Here is a 23,389-nt window from a genome sequence, read left to right as displayed (position 1 = left end):
TATTATTACCCACACCCAGGAGCCTTTTTAGGTATTTTAAAATTGTACTCCCCCCATTAGATTTTAATAACAAATCACAGTAATATCCAAGATTTTTTTTGCTCCCCAAAAGCAATTTTTGCTTTTGTTGCAAGAAGCAAAAATTTTGCGTTTTTTAAGAATGAATGCTGAGAGGGCAGACAGCAGAAACAAGAAGAACTACAATCCTGCAGGCTGTGGAACAGAAGCCACATTCACAGAAAGTTGGACAAGATGAAAAGGCAGAGAGCTATGTACCAGATGAAGGAACAAGAGAAAACCCCAGAAAAACAACTAAATGCAGAGAGATAGGCAAGCTTCCAGAAAAAGAATTCAGAATAATGATAGTGAAGATGATCCAGGACCTCAGAAAAACAATGGAGGCAAAGATCAAAAAGATGCAAGAAATGTTTAACAAAGATCTAGAAACATTAAAGAAAAAAACAGAGATGAACAATACAATAACTGAAATGAAAAATACACTAGAAGGAATCAATAGCAGAATAACTGAAGCAGAAAAACAGATAAGTGACCTGGAAGACAGAATGGTGGAATTCACTGCCACGGAACAGAATAAAGGAAAAAGAATGAAAAGAAATGAAAACAGCCTAAGAGACCTCTGGGAACACATTAAATGCAATAACATTTGCATTATAGGAGTCCCAGAAGGAGAAGAGAGAGAGAAAGAACCTGAGAAAATATTTGAAGAGATTATAGTTGAAAACTTCCCTAACATGGGAAAGGAAATAGCCACCCAAGTCCAGGGAGCTCAGAGAGTCCCATACAGGATAAACCCAGGCAGAAGAAACATGCCAAGACACATAGTAATCACATTGTCAAAAATTAAAGACAAAGAAAAATTATTGAAAGCAGCAAGGGAAAAACGAAAAATAACATACAAGGGAACTCCCATAAAGTTAACAGCTGAATTCTCAGCAGAAACTCTACAAGCTAGAAGGCAGTGCCATGATATACTTAAGGTGATGAAAGGGAAGAACCTACAACCAAGATTACTCTACCCATCAAGGATCTCATTCAGATTCAGTGGAGAAATTAAAAGCTTTACAGACAAGTGAAAGCTAAGAGAATTCAGCACCACCAAACCAGCTTTACAACAAATGCTAAAGGAAGTTCCCTAAGTGGGAAACACAAGAGAAGAAGAGGACCTACAAAAACAAACCCAAAACAATTAAAATGGTAATAGGAACATACATATCGATAATTACCTTAAACGTGAATGGATTAAATGATCCAACCAAAAGACACAGGCTTGCTGAATGGATACAAAAACAAGACCCATATATATGCTGTCTACAAGAGACCCACTTCAGACCCAGGGATACATACAGACTAAAAGTGAGGGGATGGAAAAAAGATATTCCATGCAAATGGAAATCAAGAGAAAACTGGAGTAGCAATACTCATAGCAGATAAAACAGACTTTAAAATAATGTTACAAGACAAAGAAGGGCACCACATAATGATCAAGGGATCAATCCAAGAAGATATAACAATTATAAATGTATATGCAGCCAACATTAGGAGCACCTCAATACATAAGGCAACTGCTAAAAGCTATAAAAGAGGAAATCGACAGTAACACAATAATAGTGGGGAACTTCAACACCTCACTTACTCCAATGGACAGATCATCCAAACAGAAAATTAATAAGGAAACACAAGCTTTAAATGACACAATAGACCAGATAGATTTACGTGATATTTATAAGACATTCCATCCAAAAAGAGCAGATTACACTTTCTTCTCAAGTGCAGGCGGAACATTCTCCAGGATAGATCACATCTCGGGTCAGAAATCAAGCCTCAGTAAATTTAAGAAAATTGAAATCATATCAAGCATCTTTTCTGACCACAACTCTATGAGATTAGAAATCAATTACAGGGAAAATAACGTAAAAAACACAAACACATGGAAACTAAACAATACACTACTAAATAACCAAGAGATCACTGAAGAAATCAAAGAGGAAATCAAAAAATACCTAGAGACAAAGGACAATGAAAAGACGATGATCCAAAACCTATGGGATGCAGTAAAAGCGGTTCTAAGAGGGAAGTTTATAGCTATACAAGCCTACCTCAAGAAACAAGAAAAATCTCAAGTAAACAATCTAACGTTACACCTACAGGAACTAGAGAAAGAAGAACAAACAAAATCCAAAGTTAGCGGAAGGAAAGAAATCATAAAGATCAGAAATAAATGAAATAGAAACAAAGAAAACAATAGCAAAGATCAATAAAGCTAAAAGCTGGTTCTTTGAGAAGATAAACAAAATTGATAAACTATTAGCCAGACTCATCAAGAAAAAGAGGGAGAGGACTCAAATCAATAAAATTAGAAATGAAAAAGGAGAAGTTACAACAGACACCATAGAAATACAAAGCATTCTAAGAGACTACTACAACCAACTCTATGCCAATAAAATGGACAACCTGGAAGAAATGGACAAATTCATAGAAAGGTATAACCTTCCAAGACTGAACCAGGAAGAAATAGAAAATGTGAACAGACCAATCACAAGTAATGAAATTGAAACTGCGATTAAAAATCTTCCAACAAACAAAAGTCCAGGACCAGATGGCTTCACAGGTGAATGCTATCAAACATTTACAGAAGAGCTAACACCCATCCTTCTCAAACTCTTCCAAAAAATTGCAGAGGAAGGAACACTCCCAAACTCATTCTATGAGGCCACCGTCACACTGATACTGAAACCAGACAAAGATACTACAAAAAAAGAAAATTGCAGACCAATATCACTGGTGAATATAGATGCAAAAATCCTCAACAAAATACTAGCAAACAGAATCCAACAGCACATTTAAAGGATCATACACCATGATCAAGTGGGCTTTATCCCAGGGATGCAAGGATTCTTCAATATACACAGATCAAACAATGTGATACACCATGTTAACAAATTGAAGAATAAAAACCATATGATCATCTCTACAGATGCAGAAAAAGCTACTGACAAATTTCAACACCCATTTATGATAAAAACTCTCCAGAAAGTGGGCATAGAGGGAACCTACCTCAACATAATAAAGGCCGTATATGACAAACCCACAGCAAATGTCATTCTCAATGGTGAAAACCTGAACGCATTTCCTCTAAGATCAGGAACAAGACAAGGTTGTCCACTCTCACCACTGTTATTCAACATAGTCTTGGAAGTTATAGCCACAGCAGTCAGAGAAGAAAAAGAAATAAAAGGAATACAGATTGGAAAAGAAGAACTAAAACTGTCACTGTTTGCAGATGACATTATACTATACATAGAGAATCCTAAAGATGCCACCGGAGAACTACTAGAGCTAATCAATGAATTTGGTAAAGTTGCAGGATACAAAATTAATGCACAGAAATCTCTTGCATTCCTATACAGTAATGATGAAAAATATGTAAGAGAAATTAAGGAAACACTCCCACTTACCATTACAACAAAAAGAATAAAATACCTAGGAATAAACCTACCTAGGGAGACAAAAGACCTGTATGCAGAAAACTATAAGACACCGATGAAAGAAATTAAAGATGATACCAACAGATGGAAAGATATACCATGTTCTTGCATTGGAAGAATCAATATTGTGAAAATGACTATACTACCCAAAGCAATCTACAGATTCAATGCAATCCCTATCAAATTACCAATGGCATTTTTTACAGAACTAGAACAAAAAATCTTAAAATTTGTATGGAGACACAAAAGACCCCGAATAGCCAAAGCAGTATTGAGGGAAAAAAGCGGAGCGGGAGGAATCAGACTCCCTGACTTCAGACTATACTACAAAGCTACAGTAATCAAGACAATATGGTACTGGCACAAAAACAGAAATAAAGATCAATGGACTAAGATAGAAAGCCCAGAGATAAACCTATGCACCTATGCTCAACTAATCTATGACAAGGGAGGCAAGGATATACAGTGGAGAAAAGATAGTCTCTTCAATAAATGGTGCTGGGAAAACTGGACAGCTACATGTAAAAGAATGAAATTAGAACACTCCCTAACACCATACACAAAAATAAACTCAAAATGGATTAGAGACCTACATGTAAGACTGGACACTATAAAACTCTTAGAGGAAAACATAGGAAGAACATTCTTTGACATAAATCACAGCAAGATCTTTTTTGATCCACCTTCTAGAGTAATGGAAATAAAAACAAAAGTAAACAAATGGGACCTAAGGAAACTTAAAAGCTTTTGCTCAGCAAAGGAGACCATAAACAAGACGAAAAGACAGCCCTCACAATGGGAAAAAATATTTGCTAATGAATCAATGGACAAAGGATTAATCTCCAAAATATATAAACAGCTCATGCAGCTCAATATTAAAAAAACAAAGAACCCAATCCAAAAATGGGCAGAAGACCTAAATAGACATTTCTCCAAAGAAGACATACAGATGGCCAAGAAGCACGTGAAAAGCTGCTCCGTATCACTAATTATTAGAGAAATACAGATCAAAACTACAATGAGGTATCACCTCACACCAGTTAGAATGGGCATCCTCAGAAAATCTACAAACTACAAATGCTGGAGAGGGTGTGGAGAAATGGGAACCCTCTTGCACTGTTGGTGGGAATGTAAATTGATACAGCCACCATGGAGAACAGTATGGAGGTTCCTTAAAAAACTAAAAATAGAACTACCATATGACCCAGCAATCCCTCTACTGGGCATATACCCAGAGAAAACCATAATTCAAAAAGACACATGCACCCCAACGTTCACTGCAGCACTATTTACAATAGCCAGTTCGTGGAAGCAACCTAAATGCGCATCGACAGATGAGTGGATAAAGAAGATGTGGCACATATATACAATAGAATATTACTCAGCCATATAAAGGAACGAAATTGGGTCATTTGTAGAGATGTGGATGGATCTAGAGACTTTCATACAGAGTGAAGTAAGTCAGAAAGAGAAAAACAAATATCGTATATTAACGCATATATATGGAACCTAAAAAAATGGTACAGGTGAATCCATTTGCAGGGCAGAAACTGAGACACATCTGTAGAGAACACACATATGGACACCAGGGGAGGAAAGCAGTGAGGGGTGGGGATGGTGGTGTGATGAATTGGGCGATTGGGATTGACATGTATACTCAGATGTGTATAAAATGGATGACTATTAAGAACCTGCTGTATAAAAAAATAAATAAAATTCAAAAAAAAAGAATCAATATGAGATGGTGGTAATGTAGAAATAGATAAGCAGAACAACATGAAAGGAAACATAAATGGTATCTTGAACTTCCTTTCAGAATCTTAAAATGCACCTCCAAAAATAGGTATTTTTTACCTAAATCCTTAGTTTATGTCATGTTTAATGTCCATTAAATCTCAAAAATTAAATATCAAAAAAGAAAAAAAAGAATGAATGCTAAAAAGTAGTTTATTGTAGGAGGAGAAGAGTGGTTGTGTTCTTTGCATTTACTAGAAAAATGATTGTCTCCATTCTTAGCAGGAGCTGGTGTGTGTGTGTGTGTGTGTGTGTGTGTGTGTGTGTGTGTGTGTGTGTGTGTGTGTGTGTGTGTGTGTGTGTGTATTTGTGACTTTTAGCTGGGTCCGCTTTATTCCTGGGTTCATTCTATGTCACATTCTTGCCCCATGGTTCCTTATGATTTCGTCCTGTACATGCAGGCACATACACACAGTTGAAGATTGAAGATAAAGAGGTTATGATATAAACCAATAAAACACCACACCATCTGACTTAGAACTAGAACAATATCACCAAAGATACCTAGATGTCTTCGCATTCCATTACCCTACCTCCTCCAGCCCCCATCAAGGTAAACTACTAATGGGAATGTTGTAATAATACTTTTAGAAATTGTTTTTCTGTCTCCCCAAACTGTACTGTATTCCCCTGCAAGCATTCATCTGGTGTTTGAATGAATGAATGAAGCAGTTGCACCAGTGTATTCCCCTCGCAAGGAATGGTTCCCAGTAAGCATTGCTTGTTTACGTGTATTGTTTTGGTTTTTCAAAACTATTCATTGAGTGCCTCTGTGTGTCAGACACTGTGCTAAGTAGACATACATAAATACATACCGCGCACTGTAATAAGAAGAATTGCAGCTTCTAGAAATAGTAAGTCCAGGCTCCTCAGGAGCTAACGCAGTTTTCTCCTCAGTGCATTGAAAAATCTATTAGTTAAGAAGGCAGCAATATTTCAGGAAATTAAACCACTGTAACAGTCCAGTTCACAAATCAGAACTCCCAGTGCTTTGCAATGCTCCATTTCATAACGTAAAGTACTCAGAGAGGTTCAGACGATCCATAAATGCTCCGGGGACCAATCCCCCCAGGTTTCACAGAGCTAAATAGAGGATGCTTCTTGACGGGCATGAGAGAGGAAGGGGTTTCGTTGCCACTGATATGAGGAGGAGCATGTTTACAGATTCGTGGTCACATTCCTCTTGATCCACTGTGCCTTTGTCATCATTCTCGAGTTAATGATGCTTGTGGAAGATGGCGGCTCAGTAGATTTCTGAATAATGAACATTTCAGGTGAACGCCAGATAGCTCACTTTAGGCTGGGGTTTTATTTTCTAAATAAATGTTCATGGATGCCTAGTAGGATTGCTGTTACCTGTAAAGACCGACTTAGGGCTCTTACAAGGTTTTCCTCCAAGGCTCCATTGTGGGAAGATGTGAAACATGTAACTTAGCTCTCCTGTTGGTACTGGTTACTCAGAATTTCACAGGAGCTGACCTAGAGCTGCTTTTGCCGAAATGGGATTTCTGAGTTTAGAAAGTAGAACAGCCAGGAAACCTTCATGCCATGAAGCATAGGGTCACCTAAAGAACAACGATCTTCCACCGACACTTTCTTTTGTTAGTCTTTGAGAAAGATCCTCTCTCCCTATACATCCAACCCTGTCAAGTTCAGGTGGAACTCTTAAGTTTAGGGCTGTTATATCTCTTGTTTCTGAACAATAAACTGGTTGGTGATCCAATATAAATGATTCAGCCAACAGGCCTTGAGAAATACAGTACCTACTGTATCTCCTAAATTACTCTTTCTTAGGGTGTAGTCCACCGCTGTATCTAAAATGGATAACCAGCAAGGACCTACTGTATAGCAAAGGGAAATCTGCTCAATGTTATGTAACAACCGAAATGGGAAAATGTATAACTGAACCACTTTTGCTGTACTCCTGAAACTATCACAACATTGTTAATCAACTATACTCCTATATAAAATAAGAAGTTAAAAAAAAAAAAAAAGGAATTCCATGGAGATCTGGTTAACAATACAGAGATCTGGTTAACAATACAGATTTCTGGGCCCTACCCCAAACCTGATGAATCATCACCTCTGGGTATGACCCTGGGAATCTGCATTTTCTGTAGGCGTCCTCCAAGGTTTTGATGCCCATCAAACTGCCTTCTATTAATCTTTCTCTTCTATGGGTTGCTAGAGTATATTCCGAAAATACAGTTGAGATTATGTGTCTTTGCTAATGAAAACCTTTTTGTTGCTTCCCACTGACCTTAGGGTATTGGCCAGAGTTCTTTATACATATTCTCCATATACTGTACTTCATACAGTATTTTCTAACGTTTCACCCTTTCCTCCTTCCCCACAGCCTTTCCCATCACTTCCAGCCTCAAGCTTTATCTGGACATATCAGATTGTAGTTATTTTGCACACATACACACACACACATACACACACAATTGTCTATTTATATCTTTGTGCCTTCACGGATACTATAATACCTCTCCCATCCTGCTTTTCTCCCAATATTTGAAAAACTCAATTTTCACCTGATTTGTCAAGATCAAATGTAAGGCTCATCTTTTCCAGACATCTCTGATTATTCTCCCTCCCTTCCAACCACCCCACCTTGACTGTCCTTCTTCTAGATCACTGCTATACGTACACCTGGAGGTATCATAGTCCCGTTCTTACCATCGTAATATCACAGATGTGGTAGCCAGTTTCCAAGATAGCCCTCGATAATCCCATCTCCTGGTACTCACACTCTTGTCTAGACCCTTCCCACGTTGCCCAGGGCTGACCTGTATAATCAGTAAGATGTGGCAGAAATGACTCCATGTAACTTCTGAGGTCAAGTCATAAAAGACATCCTAGCTTCTTTCTTGTTCTCTCTTGGATCACTCACGCTGGGAGAAGCCAGCTGCCCTGTTGTTAAGGCGTCCAGACAGCCCTATGGGGGTGGTCCATGTGACAAAGAACTGAGGCTTCCTGCTAACAGCCGGCATCACCTCCCAGGCGTGTAGGAGTGAGCCTTCTTGAAGCAGATCCCAAGCATTTAGATGTCTGTAGGCTCAACCGACGTCCTTACTACAACATCATGAGGAATCCTGAGCCAGAGCCACCCAGCAGATACGCTCCCAAATTCCTAACACAGAAACTGTGCGAGGTAATAAATAACGCCGTTTTAAGCTGCTGTGTCTTGAGGTAACTTGTTATGCAGTAAAGGATAATGAATATACACTAGACCATAAACTCCTCAAGCACCAGCCATGTTTTATTCATTGTGGATGCTGGTCCCTAGCCCCTCCTCGGTACCTGACCCATATTAAGTGTTCTGTAAATGCTGATTTAAAAGATTCCAACTGAGCTAAACTGGAGCATATTTTTGCTGGCAAGGGCAAATACAAATGCACATGACTTTATCTAGTAGGTAAGAATCTCATCTTTTCTGTCGCTCTAAATATAATTGGTAACAATATTAACAATTAAAAATAATAGCCAGTACCTATATTACAGCATCAGAATTCTCAAAAGCCTATAGAGTATGTTCTGTGAGGATGCCCATGTTACAGACGAGAAAACAAAGGTACATTGAGGTTCAGTTACTTGCCCAAAGTGACCCAGCCAGTGAGTGATGGAGCCAGGATTCAAACCCAGGCAGTCAGACTCCGGAGTGCATGCTGTTAACCAATTGAAAAGCTAATATTGAGCACTTATGATAAGCGAACGCTGAACCAGGCCCCTTAGTTCTCTTGCCTCATTTAATGCTTTTTCAAAACTCATGGGATCTGTATTTATATTTTCTATTTTATGGGTGAAGAGTTTGAGGGTTAGAGAGATGAGCCTACCAGTGGGAATCTGGCCATTCAGATTCCCAAGCTTATGCTCAGTTCATGACCTCCCGTGGCACTGTCCGGAGTCCCCATCCCATCCGAGCTCCTCACCCTCCATTTCTCAACAGTTATGTTCTGAACATACAGGTTGGTTGCCAAGACAACCACTCAGAAATGACATTAAAGGCAAATGACTTTTCAGACATTCTGGGACTAGGATGGTTTTTCCTTTTTAATTTTAAAAAATGGGTCACGGTGATTTGTAATCCATAGGAAAATGTTGGTAGGGATAAGAAATGTATTTTGAGTAATAAATATTTCCAGGATAATGAGGAAAGCTTCCAGATTACAATTAGAGCAACTCGCTAGGAAGGGAGCAGGATATGCTACTATTATCCCTATTTTTCAGATGAGAAAATTAAGGCCCAGAGAGACTTCAAAGCCAGGAGTATCCGACTCCAAAGTCTTTGTACCTACTTGCCTTGAAAAACTGCTTCTTGACGAACATAGATTTGGCTGGGTTGAGGCAGGGGCTTGGCTATGGCCCTACAGTAACTAATCCAGGAGCGGAGAGCACGTCTGAATAGGCCCGGGGCTGCAGGAAGGGTGAAGAAGAAAGAAACACTGGCATTATTCCAGAGTAGAATATCTAGGGCTGGGGGACTGAAATATGAGGTAAGGGGAAGGACTCAGCCCTCATCCCCCAAATTTCAGGTACTGAGATAATAATATCTGACCTTTAGATTAGTTGAAAGGGAAGTAAATAAGGTAGCACATAGAAAGCTCTTCCCACAATGCCTGACACCCAGTAAACACTCAGCAAATGCTAGATAGTATTTTCTGTTGTGATCATTACGGGAGCATCCCAATGCCTCCTTAAAAACAACGCCTTTAAGAAGAAATAGCTTATTTTTGTTTATGGTGTTAGGGAGTGTTCTAATCTCATACATTTACATGTACGTGTCCAGTTTTCCCAGCACCACTTATTGAAGAGGCTGTTTTTTCTCCACTGTATATTCTTGCCTCCTTTATCAAAGATAAGGTGACCATATATGTGTGGATTTATCTCTGGGCTTTCTATCCTGTTCCATTGATCTATATTTCTGTTTTTGTGCCAGACCATACTGTCTTGACTACTGTAGCTTTGTAGTATAGTCTGAAGTCAGGGAGCCTGATTCCTCCAGCTCCATTTTTCGTTCTCAAGATTGCTTTGGCTATTCAGGGTCTTTTGTGTTTCCATACAAATTGTGAAATTTTTTGCTCTAGTTCTGTGAAAAATGCCAGTGGTAGTTTGTAAGGGATTGCATTGAATCTGTAGATTGCTTTGGGTAGTAGAGTCATTTTCACAATGTTGATTCTTCCAATCCAAGAACATGGTATATCTACGTCTATTTGTATCATCTTTAATTTCTTTCATCAGTGTCTTATAATTTTCTGCATACAGGTCTTTTGTCTCTTTAGGTAGGTTTATTCCTAGATATTTTATTCTTTTTGTTGCAGTGGTAGATGGGAGTGTTTTCTTAATTTCACTTTCATATTTTTCATCATTAGTGTGCAGGAATGCCAGAGATTTCTGTGCATTAATTTTGTATCCTGTTACTTTACCAAATTCATTGATTAGCTCTAGTAGTTTTCTGGTAGCATCTTTGGGATTCTCTGTGTACACAAAAATAAGCTCAAATGGATTAAAGACCGATATGTAAGGCCAGAAACTATCAAAGTCTTGGAGGAAAACATAGGCAGAACACTCTATGACATAAATCACAGCAAGATCCTTTTTGACCCACCTCCTAGAGAAATGGAAATAAAAACAAAGATAAACAAATGGGGCCTAATGAAACTTAAAAGCTTTTGCACAGCAAAGGAAACCATAAACAAGACCAAAAGACAACCCTCAGAATGGGAGAAAATATTTGCAAATGAAGCAACTGACAAAGGATTAATCTCCAAAATTTACAAGCAGCTCATGCAGCTCAATAACAAAAAAAACAAACAACCCAATCCAAAAATGGGCAGAAGACCTAAATAGACATTTCTCCAAAGAAGATATTCAGATTGCCAACAAACACATGAAAGAATGCTCAACATCATTAATCATTAGAGAAATGCAAATCAAAACTATAATGAGATATCATCTCACACCGGTCAGAATGGCCATCATCAAAAAATCTAGAAACAGTAAATGCTGGAGAGGGTGTAGAGAAAAGGGAACACTCTTGTACTGCTGGTGGGAATGTAAATTGTTACAGCCACCATGGAGAACAGTATGGAGGTTCCTTAAAAAACTACAAATAGAACTACCATACGACCCAGCAATCCCACTACTTGGCATATACCCTGAGAAAACCATAATTCTAAAAGAGTCATGTACCAAAATGTTTATTGCAGCTCTATTTACAATAGCCAGGAGATGGAAACAACCTAAATGTCCATCATCGGATGAATGGATAAAGAAGATGTGGCACATATATACAATGGAATATTACTCAGCCATAAAAGAAAGGAAATTGAGTTATTTGTAGTGAGGTGGTTGGACCTAGAGTCTGTCATACAGAGTGAAGTAAGTCAGAAAGAGAAAAACAAATACCATATGGTAACACATATATATGGAATCTAAGAAAAAAAAAAAGGTCATGAAGAACCTAGGGGTAAGATGGGAATAGACACAGACCTACTAGAGAATGGACTTGAGGATATGGGGAGGGAGAAGGGTAAGCTGTGACAAAGTGAGAGAGAGGCATGGACATATATACACTACCAAACGTAAGGTAGATAGCTAGTGGGAAGCAGCCGCATAGCACAGGGAGATCAGCCCGGTGCTTTGTGACCACCTAGAGGGGTGGGATAGGGAGGGTGGGAGGGAGACGCAAGAGGGAGGGGATATGGGGATATATGTATACGTATAGCTGATTCACTTTGTTATAAAGCAGAAACTAACACACCATTGTAAAGCAATTATACTCCAATAAAGATGTTAAAAAATAAATAAAATTTAAAAAATAGAAGAAACAGGCATCATTTCCTGACAAAACCAGCCTCTTTCCCTGCTTTCCCTTGTTTATCAAAGGTCAGAAACCAGCCTCACCCCTGAGATATTGCTTTCCTTCACGCCCTGGGTTTTAAGCACGCACCTTTGGGGATGTGTCTTCTGTCAGCCCTTTACCTCCATCCTCATGTCACTGTTCTGGTCAGATTTCCTGAGTAACTTTTCTTTGGACCACCCAGCATCACATGAACCCTAGAATCACTTGTAGCACTTCACAGAAACTCCCCTTGGGGTCCATTCCCCCAAAGAACTGACCCCTTTGGGAAGGTGAATTTCCCCTTGAGAGCCTCCACCACCCCGTACTTTACACAGAAACCCTTCAAACCTGGGATTGCTTTTGTTCCTTTATGTGAGTACGTTAGGTGGTATTCTTGAGCACAGCTGGATTTTTTTGCTAATTAAATGTCAGAACATGCTGCTTAGAATTATTAACAGCCATTGCAAGGATAATAATCTTTCCATTAACATAAACCTAACTTTCATTCTTATTATTGTTTTAATTACATGAACCCTTTCGCGTGCTGAGTGATGAAGAACACTCTAGGATATTGCTTGGCTAGGCGGTGGTGTTTCTATAGGGTACTCTGGGGTAGGTCTGCATGATGCCCTCCAGGTTTCTGCATCTTGCCTCTGAGGATGGACTTCTCCCCGTTGACCCCAAGACTTAACGTCCCTGGTTGGACTGAAGTTTATTGTAGGGTGGAAGTGAGATCCGTAGCAGTGTGAATTGCACCAGGAGAGTGCCCCGAAAGGTTATATGGGTGACCACTCCCACCCATTTTTTTTTTTTTCCTCCTAAAACCAAGGATGTGCAGTCCAATTTGGAGATCCACCAGAGGGGGCTTCACGTTTCCCAGTAGATCCCAGTTTGTGATTTATTAATCTTTTATATAGAAATATAGGAAAAATAGGTGGGTGATTTATTTTCCCTGTCAAAGCTATCTCTATTCCCTACTTCCCCTTTACTGTCAAAGGTACCATAACTTATCACGCTCCAAATCCTGAATCATCAGAGCCTGGGTAGTGCTGGCACACATTCACTAGGGGAAGGAAAGTGGGCTTTATTATACTGGATGCTTTGTAATCCTCCCAGCAATATTGTGATGTGAGTGTCTTAAGGTCCCATTTTGCAGATGAGAAAACTGAGGCTCATGGAGGTTAAATGACTTGCCTGAGGTCCCACAGCTTATTGGAAGTGGAACTGGTGCTAAAGCCCAGGCTCTGGGGCTCAACAAGCTGTGCCTCTTCCAGTGTACTGTGCTGACCTAGACCCTAGCAATTACAGATACCTCTTCTCCTAGTTGAGGAAAATGCCAAAGGTAGCATTTGAACCCAGGCCTGGCTAACTTTGCAGTCATGCACGTGATCAGACATTTTTTGAGAAATGACTGTGTTGTTACCATAATACAAATGACATTGTCCCTGCCTCAAGGAGTTCCAGTCCAGAGCAGGAGAGAGACGTGGAAAATTAGACACAGCGTGATGGCTTGCTGTGCTGGAAGAAGGGAAACACCTTGCTTTGGGAACCCTCGCCCAGCCTGGGGCAGCGGGGAGGGGCGGCTGCAGGGTGGTACCTTCTACGTTGGAACTCGGGGGAAGAGCAGGAATTGGACAGAGGCAGAGCGTGTTCCATGCTACTTCTAAGCGAAGGAGCCATTTATGATAAATGCATCTGCTTCTCACCACACGTTCTTTCCCCCTATAGATTCCTTAGTTTTCTTTCTGGGATTTTCTTTCTGAATACACACTCATTCAAATGCTTCCTTTACCTCTAATTGAACACTCTAACTTAATTGATTATGTATTAAGTCGGGGACTTGGGGCGACATTCAGTCCTGGGCTCATGTTGAGATTAATTTATTCCTGTAGTCCTCCTGTTCTGTAATGCATCTGAGTGCCTTGCGTGTGTGTAAAAACTAAAGTCAGAAGCTGGGCCATCTAATTCGACGGCTTACCCCAGCGTGCTGGTGTTCGGCCTCCACCAAGCTCTCCTGCTTTGATGGTAACCAAAATAGATGAATAAGTTAATCAAAGGTCTGATTAAATAGCATGGCTCTGCAGCATGGGCCGACGATTGCCAAGCTTCAGTTCAGGCAAATTCTCAAGGGAGAGAGGAAAGTGAGCTGAGTTCCCAAGGCCGAGGCTTACATGAAAAAGAGTTATGTAAAACCCACTGGAGGGAATTACTCGAAGTCCTCAGACCTCAGATCATAAGGTGATGGCCAGCTCCATTACAGCTTTAACAAAATAGATAAGCGTAACAATACCATTGAATAGTCATTTTTAATGACACAGAAATGGAATATGACTGAAAGAAATATGTCTACCCAGGAACAATTAGGTAGGTACTGGTTGCAAAAAAGATATATAGTAGGATTCAATTTTTGAAACCTTTATTTCTTGTTTTGTGCATATTCTTATTTCCTCCAATGAGCCTATATCATTTCTATAATAACAAAAATCTTTTTTTTTTTTTTAAATCTGAGCATAGCGTTTTCATGTGATAGTTATTTCATAGACATTACTTTCCTTCTCCTTTGATTCGGATACGTTTTCTTCCAAAAGAACTTCATATGCCGTGAAGTTCCATGAACAGATCTTTAAGAAAATATGCATTCATTTACTCAACAAATTTTTATTCGATGCTTTTTATGTATCAGGCACTATTTATAATGGTTATACAAAGAAATTAATGCATTGATTTTTTTTTTTTCCCTTTCTCCTGCTCTCGCTCTTCACTGCCCTGTCTAGTCTGAAGTTTCCTGGATCCCCAACAAACATTACTCTGGGATTTACGGTCTGATGAAGCTTGTCCTCACCAAGACTCTTCCTGCCAACCTGGAGAGGGTCATCGTCCTTGACACAGACATCACCTTTGCCACCGATATTGCAGAGCTCTGGGCTGTGTTCCACAAGTTCAAAGGTAATGGTAGCTCATTTTTTTTCTGGTATCTTTGAAGGTGTCAGCATGTCAAGAAGAGTGATTTTTTTTTTCCCAATGTGAGGTCAACTCTTAACATTCTAATGAAACAGACAAGGAATTATAAATAGAGTGGAGCATCAGTTTCAGTACTGCCATTTGAAACATGTTAAACTGGAATTTGCTTGTGTTTTTGTAATAATTGAAGAGGTAAGATCTGTGTTCATAGGAAGAACCCAACTGAGGGTTGCTGAATTGCCTGGTAAGAGACAAATATCGAATGTGTGTATTTTGTGTGCAGATAATTGAGTTGACTTCTTGGTGTGGAGACATGCATTTATCAGTTTTCTCTTTTTATCAAGATACTTCGATTGCCGAGAAAGCCTGTGAGGTGGTGGTGTTGGATATTGATTATAGAGTGTTTGCAAACGTCCTTATGGCTTCCATTAATGTTGTGGTTTATTGTTTTAAAGAAGTATAAAGTTTGGCTTTTTAAGACGTTCTTTCTAATCTAGTTAGTTCCTGTAGCTCTTGGCACTGCCCCAGGGTATGTGCGAGTATAAGGTGGGAAATTGTGAGCCGGATGGGTGTACGTGACTCTGGTGGGGATGCATGAGAGAAGTGGCAAGTGAGCACAAACCTTGGACTATTATTTAATACCCCTCTTCCAGGGGTCTTCCTTAAAACTGCATAATTTTTCAATTTTATATTCTCAGTATTAGACAAATACAATGAGAGATAAATATGGCAGTGAGATTTTTTTTCTTCCGGCTTCTGCACTCTGGCTTCTGTGTTTAAAATTCCTCCTGCCTCTTTTCTATAGCTCCTTATCCTATGAAAGTGAAATACTGCTCAGTGATTTTAAATCACAGCATTTTCATGAATCAGAGGATATTCCAGTTGGTTTCTGTTTTCGTTCACGGACAGAAGAGTAAATTCCTCACCCACTCCAATCTCTGCCTGCTTCCTCCTGGGGGCCTCCCAGCTCTGGGGTAATTGAAAAAAGTCCTCCGCACACCATGGGCGGAAACACTCTGACCCTTGGGCTCTTTTCCTTGCCAGGATCAAAAGTTTCCTTACTCGTGTCAGTAATGACACTAGTAAAGACATCATTTAGCAAAGCTGTTGAAATGGAGTGTGTCTCAGCTTTCTGATCTCTTCTTCATAGCATGGTTGGATCTGTCTTTTTATTTCACAAATAAAGGGACAGAAGCTTGGTAGGATGCAAGGTTCTACCCGGAGCTGAGACCAGAATGCCTGTGTGTGTTGGCTTCCCTGTGCATCTCTTTTCAAGTCCCCCTATCAGGTCTGCTTGTTTTTTCCGATTACATCGAGCTCACTGGGGACGGTTTTTCTATAGTTATGTGGTTGAGTTGGCGAAAAAGTTCTTTCGGGTTTTTGCATAAGATGTTATGGAAAAACCCAAACGAACTTTTGGGCCAACCCCAATGTTTTATTCCTATTTTCATGCCAATGTTCAGTGTTCAGGGTTGTATTTATTCAACGGGCACTTATCGCATCCCCACTGGGTATCACTGGCTATAAGGAGTGGGTTCTGGCTATAAGATGAGCAGTGAAGGGGAGTGAGAGTTATCACCTCTCCTGAAGGGGCTAAAGCTGGGTCAGTATCACAGCAGAGGTGATGATTGTGTCTGTCTTGCCGGATAAGAGTAGTGGTTGTGTGCGGTGGGTGCCCACATTCCCCTTTGGAATAAAGGGCTTATTCCTCCAGCTGCTGGGAGCATTGCCTGCAGATGGGTTCAGCTCTCAGCCCCCTTTCGGACGATCTCAGGCGAAGAGAGTCACCTTGCCTGGGGCCATGCCCCCTTCCTGGGCCGCCCCACATCATGGACTGCCTGGTGCATGTGGAATCTTGCAGGATCCACTGTAGCCTTCCCTGGAGTCTGCCTGGCAGCTCCATGTCCCCCTCTGCCCTGTCCTGATGGTGTTCCTTCCCTTTCATAGGTACTGTTCCAGGAGCTCTCCCTGAGTTAACCTCCCGCGTGCTCACTCCCATCCTGGAGTCTGCTTCCCAAGAAACTCAATCTCAAATATTCATTCAGAACTGCAAGTCTCCCCTGGATAAGTGTAACTCAACAAAATCCCTGGAACGGTTGGCCACTGATTGTAGCCTTGGAACTAGGAAATCACATTTATTCTGTTCCAGCAGGACCTGCCACAGTGCTGGTGGGGTTCTGTCGCCAATCATAACAACAGTCATAATGCTGGTGTTAAATCGTACCCGTCCCATATCCTCCGTGGAAGGGAAGGCGCCCGAGGTTCTTGTTGCTCCCAGAGCTGGCCCAGGGATTTGGGTTTGGAGGACTCTGAGACTCAAGGCAGTTTCTGGGGCAGAGCAGAATAGATGGGTCAGGATCAGAGCAGGGGAAATTTGAATGCGTGCAGTTGATTTAATAGGCTTCGTTTATTTGTTCATTCTCTCACTGGTTCATTTCTAGCATTAGCCAGGGCTCCACTGGAATATATTAGATGCTGTTGTTAGAACAGGACACCTGCCTTCAAGGAGCTCACAAACAAGGCATACTGTGTTCCGTTTTTATCTATCACCATCAGAGGAGTATAAAACATCTGAGGGGTTCCCACGCCCACCCTAACTTTTCTGGGAAAATACGGAAGTGAAAAGAAAATAAGTAAGCTCTTATCTTTTTCATATGGTACTCTTTTGTACAGGGTTTGCTTTGTGTGTGTGTGTGTGTGTGTGTGGTTCTTTCTTTCTAAACTGGAATGATTAGAAGCCAGGTCATGGTATAGGAAGCAAGTCCCTTAGGACAGACCCATAAATGTAGAATGCGCTGATCCAAGAGGGAGAGTTCCCCTCTCATAAAGGCAATCACAGTTGACATCTTCACTGTAAACATTTTGAGTGATGTTGATGCAATTTGGCCTTGTTGGTTTTTCTCTGGTTTGGAACAGCTAGTTGCCTGGGGCTGCAGCGGCTCTTGTGTTCAGTCCCATATAGGCCTGACTCCTTAAGGATGCTGTGAAATCGCCCTTACCTAAAGTCATTACGTGGAGAACCTAGTACGAAGCTGTTTAGTGAGGGCTTAGATCATCCTCAGCCTCTGCCGTGGGCAGCTCTGTGTACCTCTTGGGGATGTGCACGTGCTCCCTGAGCCCTGACTTCACCTAAGTTGCAGATGTTCCCCCCTCAGCATCTGCACCCTTATCGAGCCTGCTCCAACTGCTGGAGGATTTTCAGAGCCTCTGATTCTATTTTTTTTTTTTTTTTTTTTTTCCGGTACGCGGGCCTCTCACTGTTGTGGCCTCTCCCGGTGTGGAGCATAGGCTCCGGACGCGCAGGCTCAGTGGCCACGGCTCACGGGCCCAGCCGCTCTGCGGCATGTGGGATCTTCCCGGACCGGGGCATGAACCCGTGTCCCCTGCATCAGCAGGCGGACTCTCAACCACTGCACCACCAGGGAAGCCCAGAGCCTCTGATTCTTAATAGGAAGAATCAGACATGCCACTGATGGCTAGAATCATGAGTCACGTTTACTGAGCTCCTACTAGCGGCCAAATAGATTGCTGTTGGGAGCGTTGCAAGAATAAATCAAGTTCAGTCCCTATTCATTTGAGTGTATATGTGAATAGGGGGAGAGAGACGATAAACAAAAAAAAATAAATAAAATATATAGTGTATTAGGTGGTGAATAGTGCTTAGGTGGAAATTAGAGAAAGGAGATAAGGGATGCCTCTGTGTGTGTGTGTGAGTGTGTGTGTGTGTGTGTGCGTGTGCGTGTGTTATTTTAATATTCACATAGGGTCATAATGGAAGGTCTTACATGAAAAGTGACATTTAAGCAAAAATCTGAAGAAGTTGAGATGACAGGCATGCCAGCTGTCTAGAGGAAGGGTAGGAATAGTATCCTAGCCAGAAGGAACAGCAAGTGTGAAGTTTCAGGAGTGATGTGGCCTGACTTCTCTGAGGACTCGGATGGAGTTCAGAACAGAGCAGAGTGAGCCCAGGAGAGGGGCGGGGGTTGGTGAGGTCAGATCATGGGGACCTTTGTAAGGCAGTGGGAGGATTTTGTCTTTCCCTTCAGAGATATGGGAAGCTGATGTCTGGCTTTGAGCAGAGGAGTGATGTGATCTGATTTGCATTTGTAATGGATCATCCTGGCCACGGAAACTATTTCTGAGATGGTTGCAATTATCCAGGTGAGCCATGTTGTGGACTCAGACCTGGATGCGGCAGTAGGGGTGAAAGACATCATCATATGAGGTACATTTTGAAGGTCAGATAGTCAGGATATCCTGTTGATTGGATGTGGGGAGCAGAGACACAGGAGTGGAGGATGCCCCAAGGTAGCTGGAAGGGTGAGGTGGCATCTGTGAGATGGAAAAGGCCGCAAGAAGAGCAGGTTATGGGGGATGATCAGGAGTTTGGTTTGGGGCATTTTTAAATTTGAAATATACCTAACTGGGCATCCACGTGGAGATGGGAAGGAGGCAGGCGGATAAAATGAGTATTTGTAAAGCAAAGGGAAAGTAACTACTGTTTCCTAAGTACTTCTTCTGTTCCAGCCACTGAGCTAGAAGCTTTGCCCATTTGAAAATCAAAATAAACTGGGCCCAAGAGAGGTTAAATAACTTCCCATGATCAGAGAGCTATTGCACAGCATGGCTGAGCCCAAACTGTGTGGCTCTGGAAGCTGTGCTCTCTCTGCTACCTGCTGCGTCCCCTCCAGGCTTCCTGATGGCATGGAGGAGGGCATGCCCACCACCTGGGAGGCGGGGTCTGCACCTTAGTTAAGGTGTGGCTGCCGATCATGAGTCAACTTGACCCCTGGGTGCCATCGTTTTCCATAAAAATTTGGAAATAATATCTCATTCTAGCAACCTGGGGAAGCTGTTTTAAAGGCATAAATAATAAATGTGCAGGCTTCCTTTGAAGATTTTGGAAGAAAGCCGTGCTGAATAGGCAGGGTAGTATTTGCATGCATAAGGACAAACGCCTTCCCTTTAAGAAGACCCTATTGCCATAGTGTCAAGTTCTGGCCTCAAAACAGGTATGGTGAGTGGAGCAGTGCCTTGCCCCAGAGGCCATCCAAGAGGCCAAAGGCTTACTTGCAGCAAAGTGGGCTTCTGGAGCTGAACCTGGGGCCCCAATCTGACATCTGCCAAGGGCACTTTCCTGGCTTGTTCAGCACTGCAGGTCAGTCAGTGCAAAAAGGTGGAAGTGTGCGCTCGGCTTCCCGAGCCTGGGTACAGAATGTCACCATCCTTTGCCTGATTCCATCAAACAAGCCTTCTGACAGGTCTCCTATCCTCTAGCTTTCTCCTGGCTTCAGTCCATCCTCTCCTGGATGACCCAGCCGTGTGGCTGACAGGGTCTTGGTGCTCTGGCCAGGTGTCAGGCCTGAGCCACGGAGGTGGGAGAGCCTAGTTCAGGACATTGGTCCACCAGAGACCTCCCAGCCCCTTGTAATATCGATCGGTGAGAGCTCTCCCAGAGATCTCCATCTCAATGCTAAGACCCAGCTCCACTCAATGACCAGCAGGCTCCAGTGCTGGACACCCCATGCCAAACAACTAGCAAGACAGGAACACAACCCCACCCATTAGCAGACAGGCTGCCTAAAATCATACTAAGTTCACAGACACCCCAAAACACACCGCCGGATGCAGGCCTGCCCACCACAAAGACAAGATCCAGCGTCATCCATCAGAACAGAGACACCAGTTCCCTCCACCAGGAAACCTACACAACCCACTAAACCAGCCTTACCCACTGAGGGCAGACACCAAAAACAATGGGAGCTACGAACCTGCAGCCTGCAAAAAGGAGACCCCAAACACAGTAAGTTAAGCAAAATGAGAAGACAGAGAAATACACAGCAGATGAAGGAGCAAGGAAAAACCCACCAGACCAAACAAATGAAGAGGAAATAGGCAGTATACCTCAAAAAGAATTTCACAATTTATATGGAAGCACAAAAGACCCCGAATAGCCAAGGCAATCTTGAGAAAGGAAAACAAAGCTTGAGGAATCAGGCTCCCTGTCTTCAGACTATACTACAAAGCTACAGTAATCAAGACAGTATTGTACTGGCACAAAAACAGAAAGGTAGATCAATGGAACAGGATAGAAAGCCCAGAGATAAACCCATGCACAAATGTTCACCTTATCTTTGATAAAGGAGGCAAGAATATACAATGGAGAAAAGACAGCCTCTTCAGTAAGTGGTGCTGGGAAAACTGGACAGCTACGTGTAAAAGAATGAAATTAGAACACTCCCTAACACCATACACAAAAGTAAACTCAATATGGATTAAAGACCTAAATGGGAGGCCAGACACCATCAAACTGTTAGAGGAAAACATAGGCAGAACACTCTGTGCCATAAATCACAGCAAGATCCTTTTTGACCCACCTCCTAGAGAAAGGGAAATAAAAACAGAAATAAACAAATGGGACGTAATGAAACTTAAAAGCTTTTGCACAGCAAAGGAAACCATAAACAAGACGAAAAGACAACCCTCAGAATGGGAGAAAATATTTGCAGACGAAGCAACTGATAAAGGATTAATCTCCAAAATATACAAGCAGCTCATGCAGCACAATATCAAAAAACAAAGAACCCAGTCCAAAAATGGGCAGAAGACCTAAATAGACATTTCTCCAAAGAAGACATACAGATTGCCAGCAAACACATGAAAGGGTGCTCATCATCACTAATCATTAGAGAAATGCAAATCAAAACTACAATGAGGTATCACCTCACTGGTCAGAATGGCCATCATCAAAAAATCTACGAACAGTAAATGCTGGAGAGGGTGTGGAGAAAAGGGAACCCTCTTGCACTGTTGCTGGGAATGTAAATTGATATAGCCACTATGTACAAGTGTATGGAGGTTCCTTAAAAATCTAAAAGTAGAACTACCATATGACCCAGCAATCCCACTACTGTGCATATACCCTGAGAAAACCATAATTCAAAAAGAGTCATGTACCACAATGCTCATTGCAGCTCTGTTTACAATAGCCAGGACATGGAAGCAACCTAAGTGTCCATCGACAGATGAATGGATAGAGATGCGGCACATATATACAATGGAGTATTACTCAGCCATAAAAAGAAAGGAAATTGAGTTATTTGAGGTGGATGGACCTAGAGACTGTCATACGGAGAAAGAGAAAAACAAATACCGTATGTTAACACATATATATGGAATCTAAAAAAAAAAATGGTTCTGAAGAACCTAGGGGCAGGGCAGGAATGAAGACGCAGATGTAGAGAATGGACTTGAGGAAACGGGGAGGAGAAGGGTAAGCTGGGACGAAGTGAGAGAGTGGCATGGACATATTTACACTACCAAATGTAAAATAGATAGCTGGTGGGAAGCAGCCACATAGCACAGAGAGATCAGCTAGGTGCTTTGTGCCCAACTAGAGGGGTGCGATAGAGAGGGTGGGAGGGAGATGCAAGAGGGAGGGGATATGGGGATATGTATATACCTATAGGTGATTCACTTTGTGATACATCAGAAACTAACACACCATTGCAAAGCAGTTATGCTCCAATAAAGATGTTTAAAAAATAAATAAAATTAATTTTTATTCGAGTATAGTTGATTTATAATTTTGTGTTAGTTGCAGGTGTACAGCAAATTGAATCAATTTTACGTATACATGCATCTATTCTTTTTCAAATTTTTATCCCATTTAGGTTGTTACAGAATATTGATCAGTATTCCCTGTGCTGTACAGTAGGTCCTTGTTGGTTATCCATTTACAATATACAGCTAACATTTTGAAGCATTTATTCTGTGCCCGCCAGTCTGTTAAACTTTGAGTAAACTCATTTAAGCCTCATGACACTCCCTTGAAGTAATTACTGCTAATGTTCCTGTTTTAAAGATTTGAGAACAGGTGGTTCTGGAGACAAGGTAGCTTACCCGTAGTCTCCGCTCTTAAATAGAGCTGGGGTTTGAACTCAGGGAGTCCAGCTCTAAATTCAGTACTCTACCTTTCACCGTACTGTCCCTGGAAGAGCAGGTGGTGGGTCTTAGAGTCTCTTTGTAGAGACCAAAGTTAGATATAAGAAAGAACTCTAGGTGACCGTGTAAAGCTTGTAGAGGGTGGGCCCAAGGTGATGTAGGCATTTAGAGAACAGGAGTGTCGGGCAAAATCAGAGGCATGGGAAAGTGTGGTTTGCCTAGGATTTGAGAAATAAAACCTCAGTCTCCAGAATCCTGGCCCAGCTTGTGACATTCCAGGACACCCTGTTTAAAGTAGCTGTGAGCCCCAAGAGTTCTCCCCATGTACTCATCACTG

The 23,389-nt window shown here is 41.5% G+C and overlaps 1 protein-coding gene across 1 annotated transcript in view; it reads left to right on the top strand.

Moving 5' to 3' along the window:
- Positions 1-23,389, top strand: part of LARGE1 (LARGE xylosyl- and glucuronyltransferase 1) — a 590,958-nt gene that overhangs the window by 343,095 nt on the left and 224,474 nt on the right. The window contains exon 6 of the mRNA XM_067697877.1: positions 14,922-15,093. Within this exon, the coding sequence (XP_067553978.1) occupies positions 14,922-15,093 (172 nt within the window). The remainder of the gene's footprint in view (positions 1-14,921; positions 15,094-23,389) is intronic.

This window comes from Pseudorca crassidens, chromosome 11 (genome assembly GCF_039906515.1).
Source record: "Pseudorca crassidens isolate mPseCra1 chromosome 11, mPseCra1.hap1, whole genome shotgun sequence".
NCBI classification, from domain to species: Eukaryota; Metazoa; Chordata; class Mammalia; order Artiodactyla; family Delphinidae; genus Pseudorca; species Pseudorca crassidens.
This window is presented reverse-complemented; position numbering and strand designations above follow the sequence as displayed.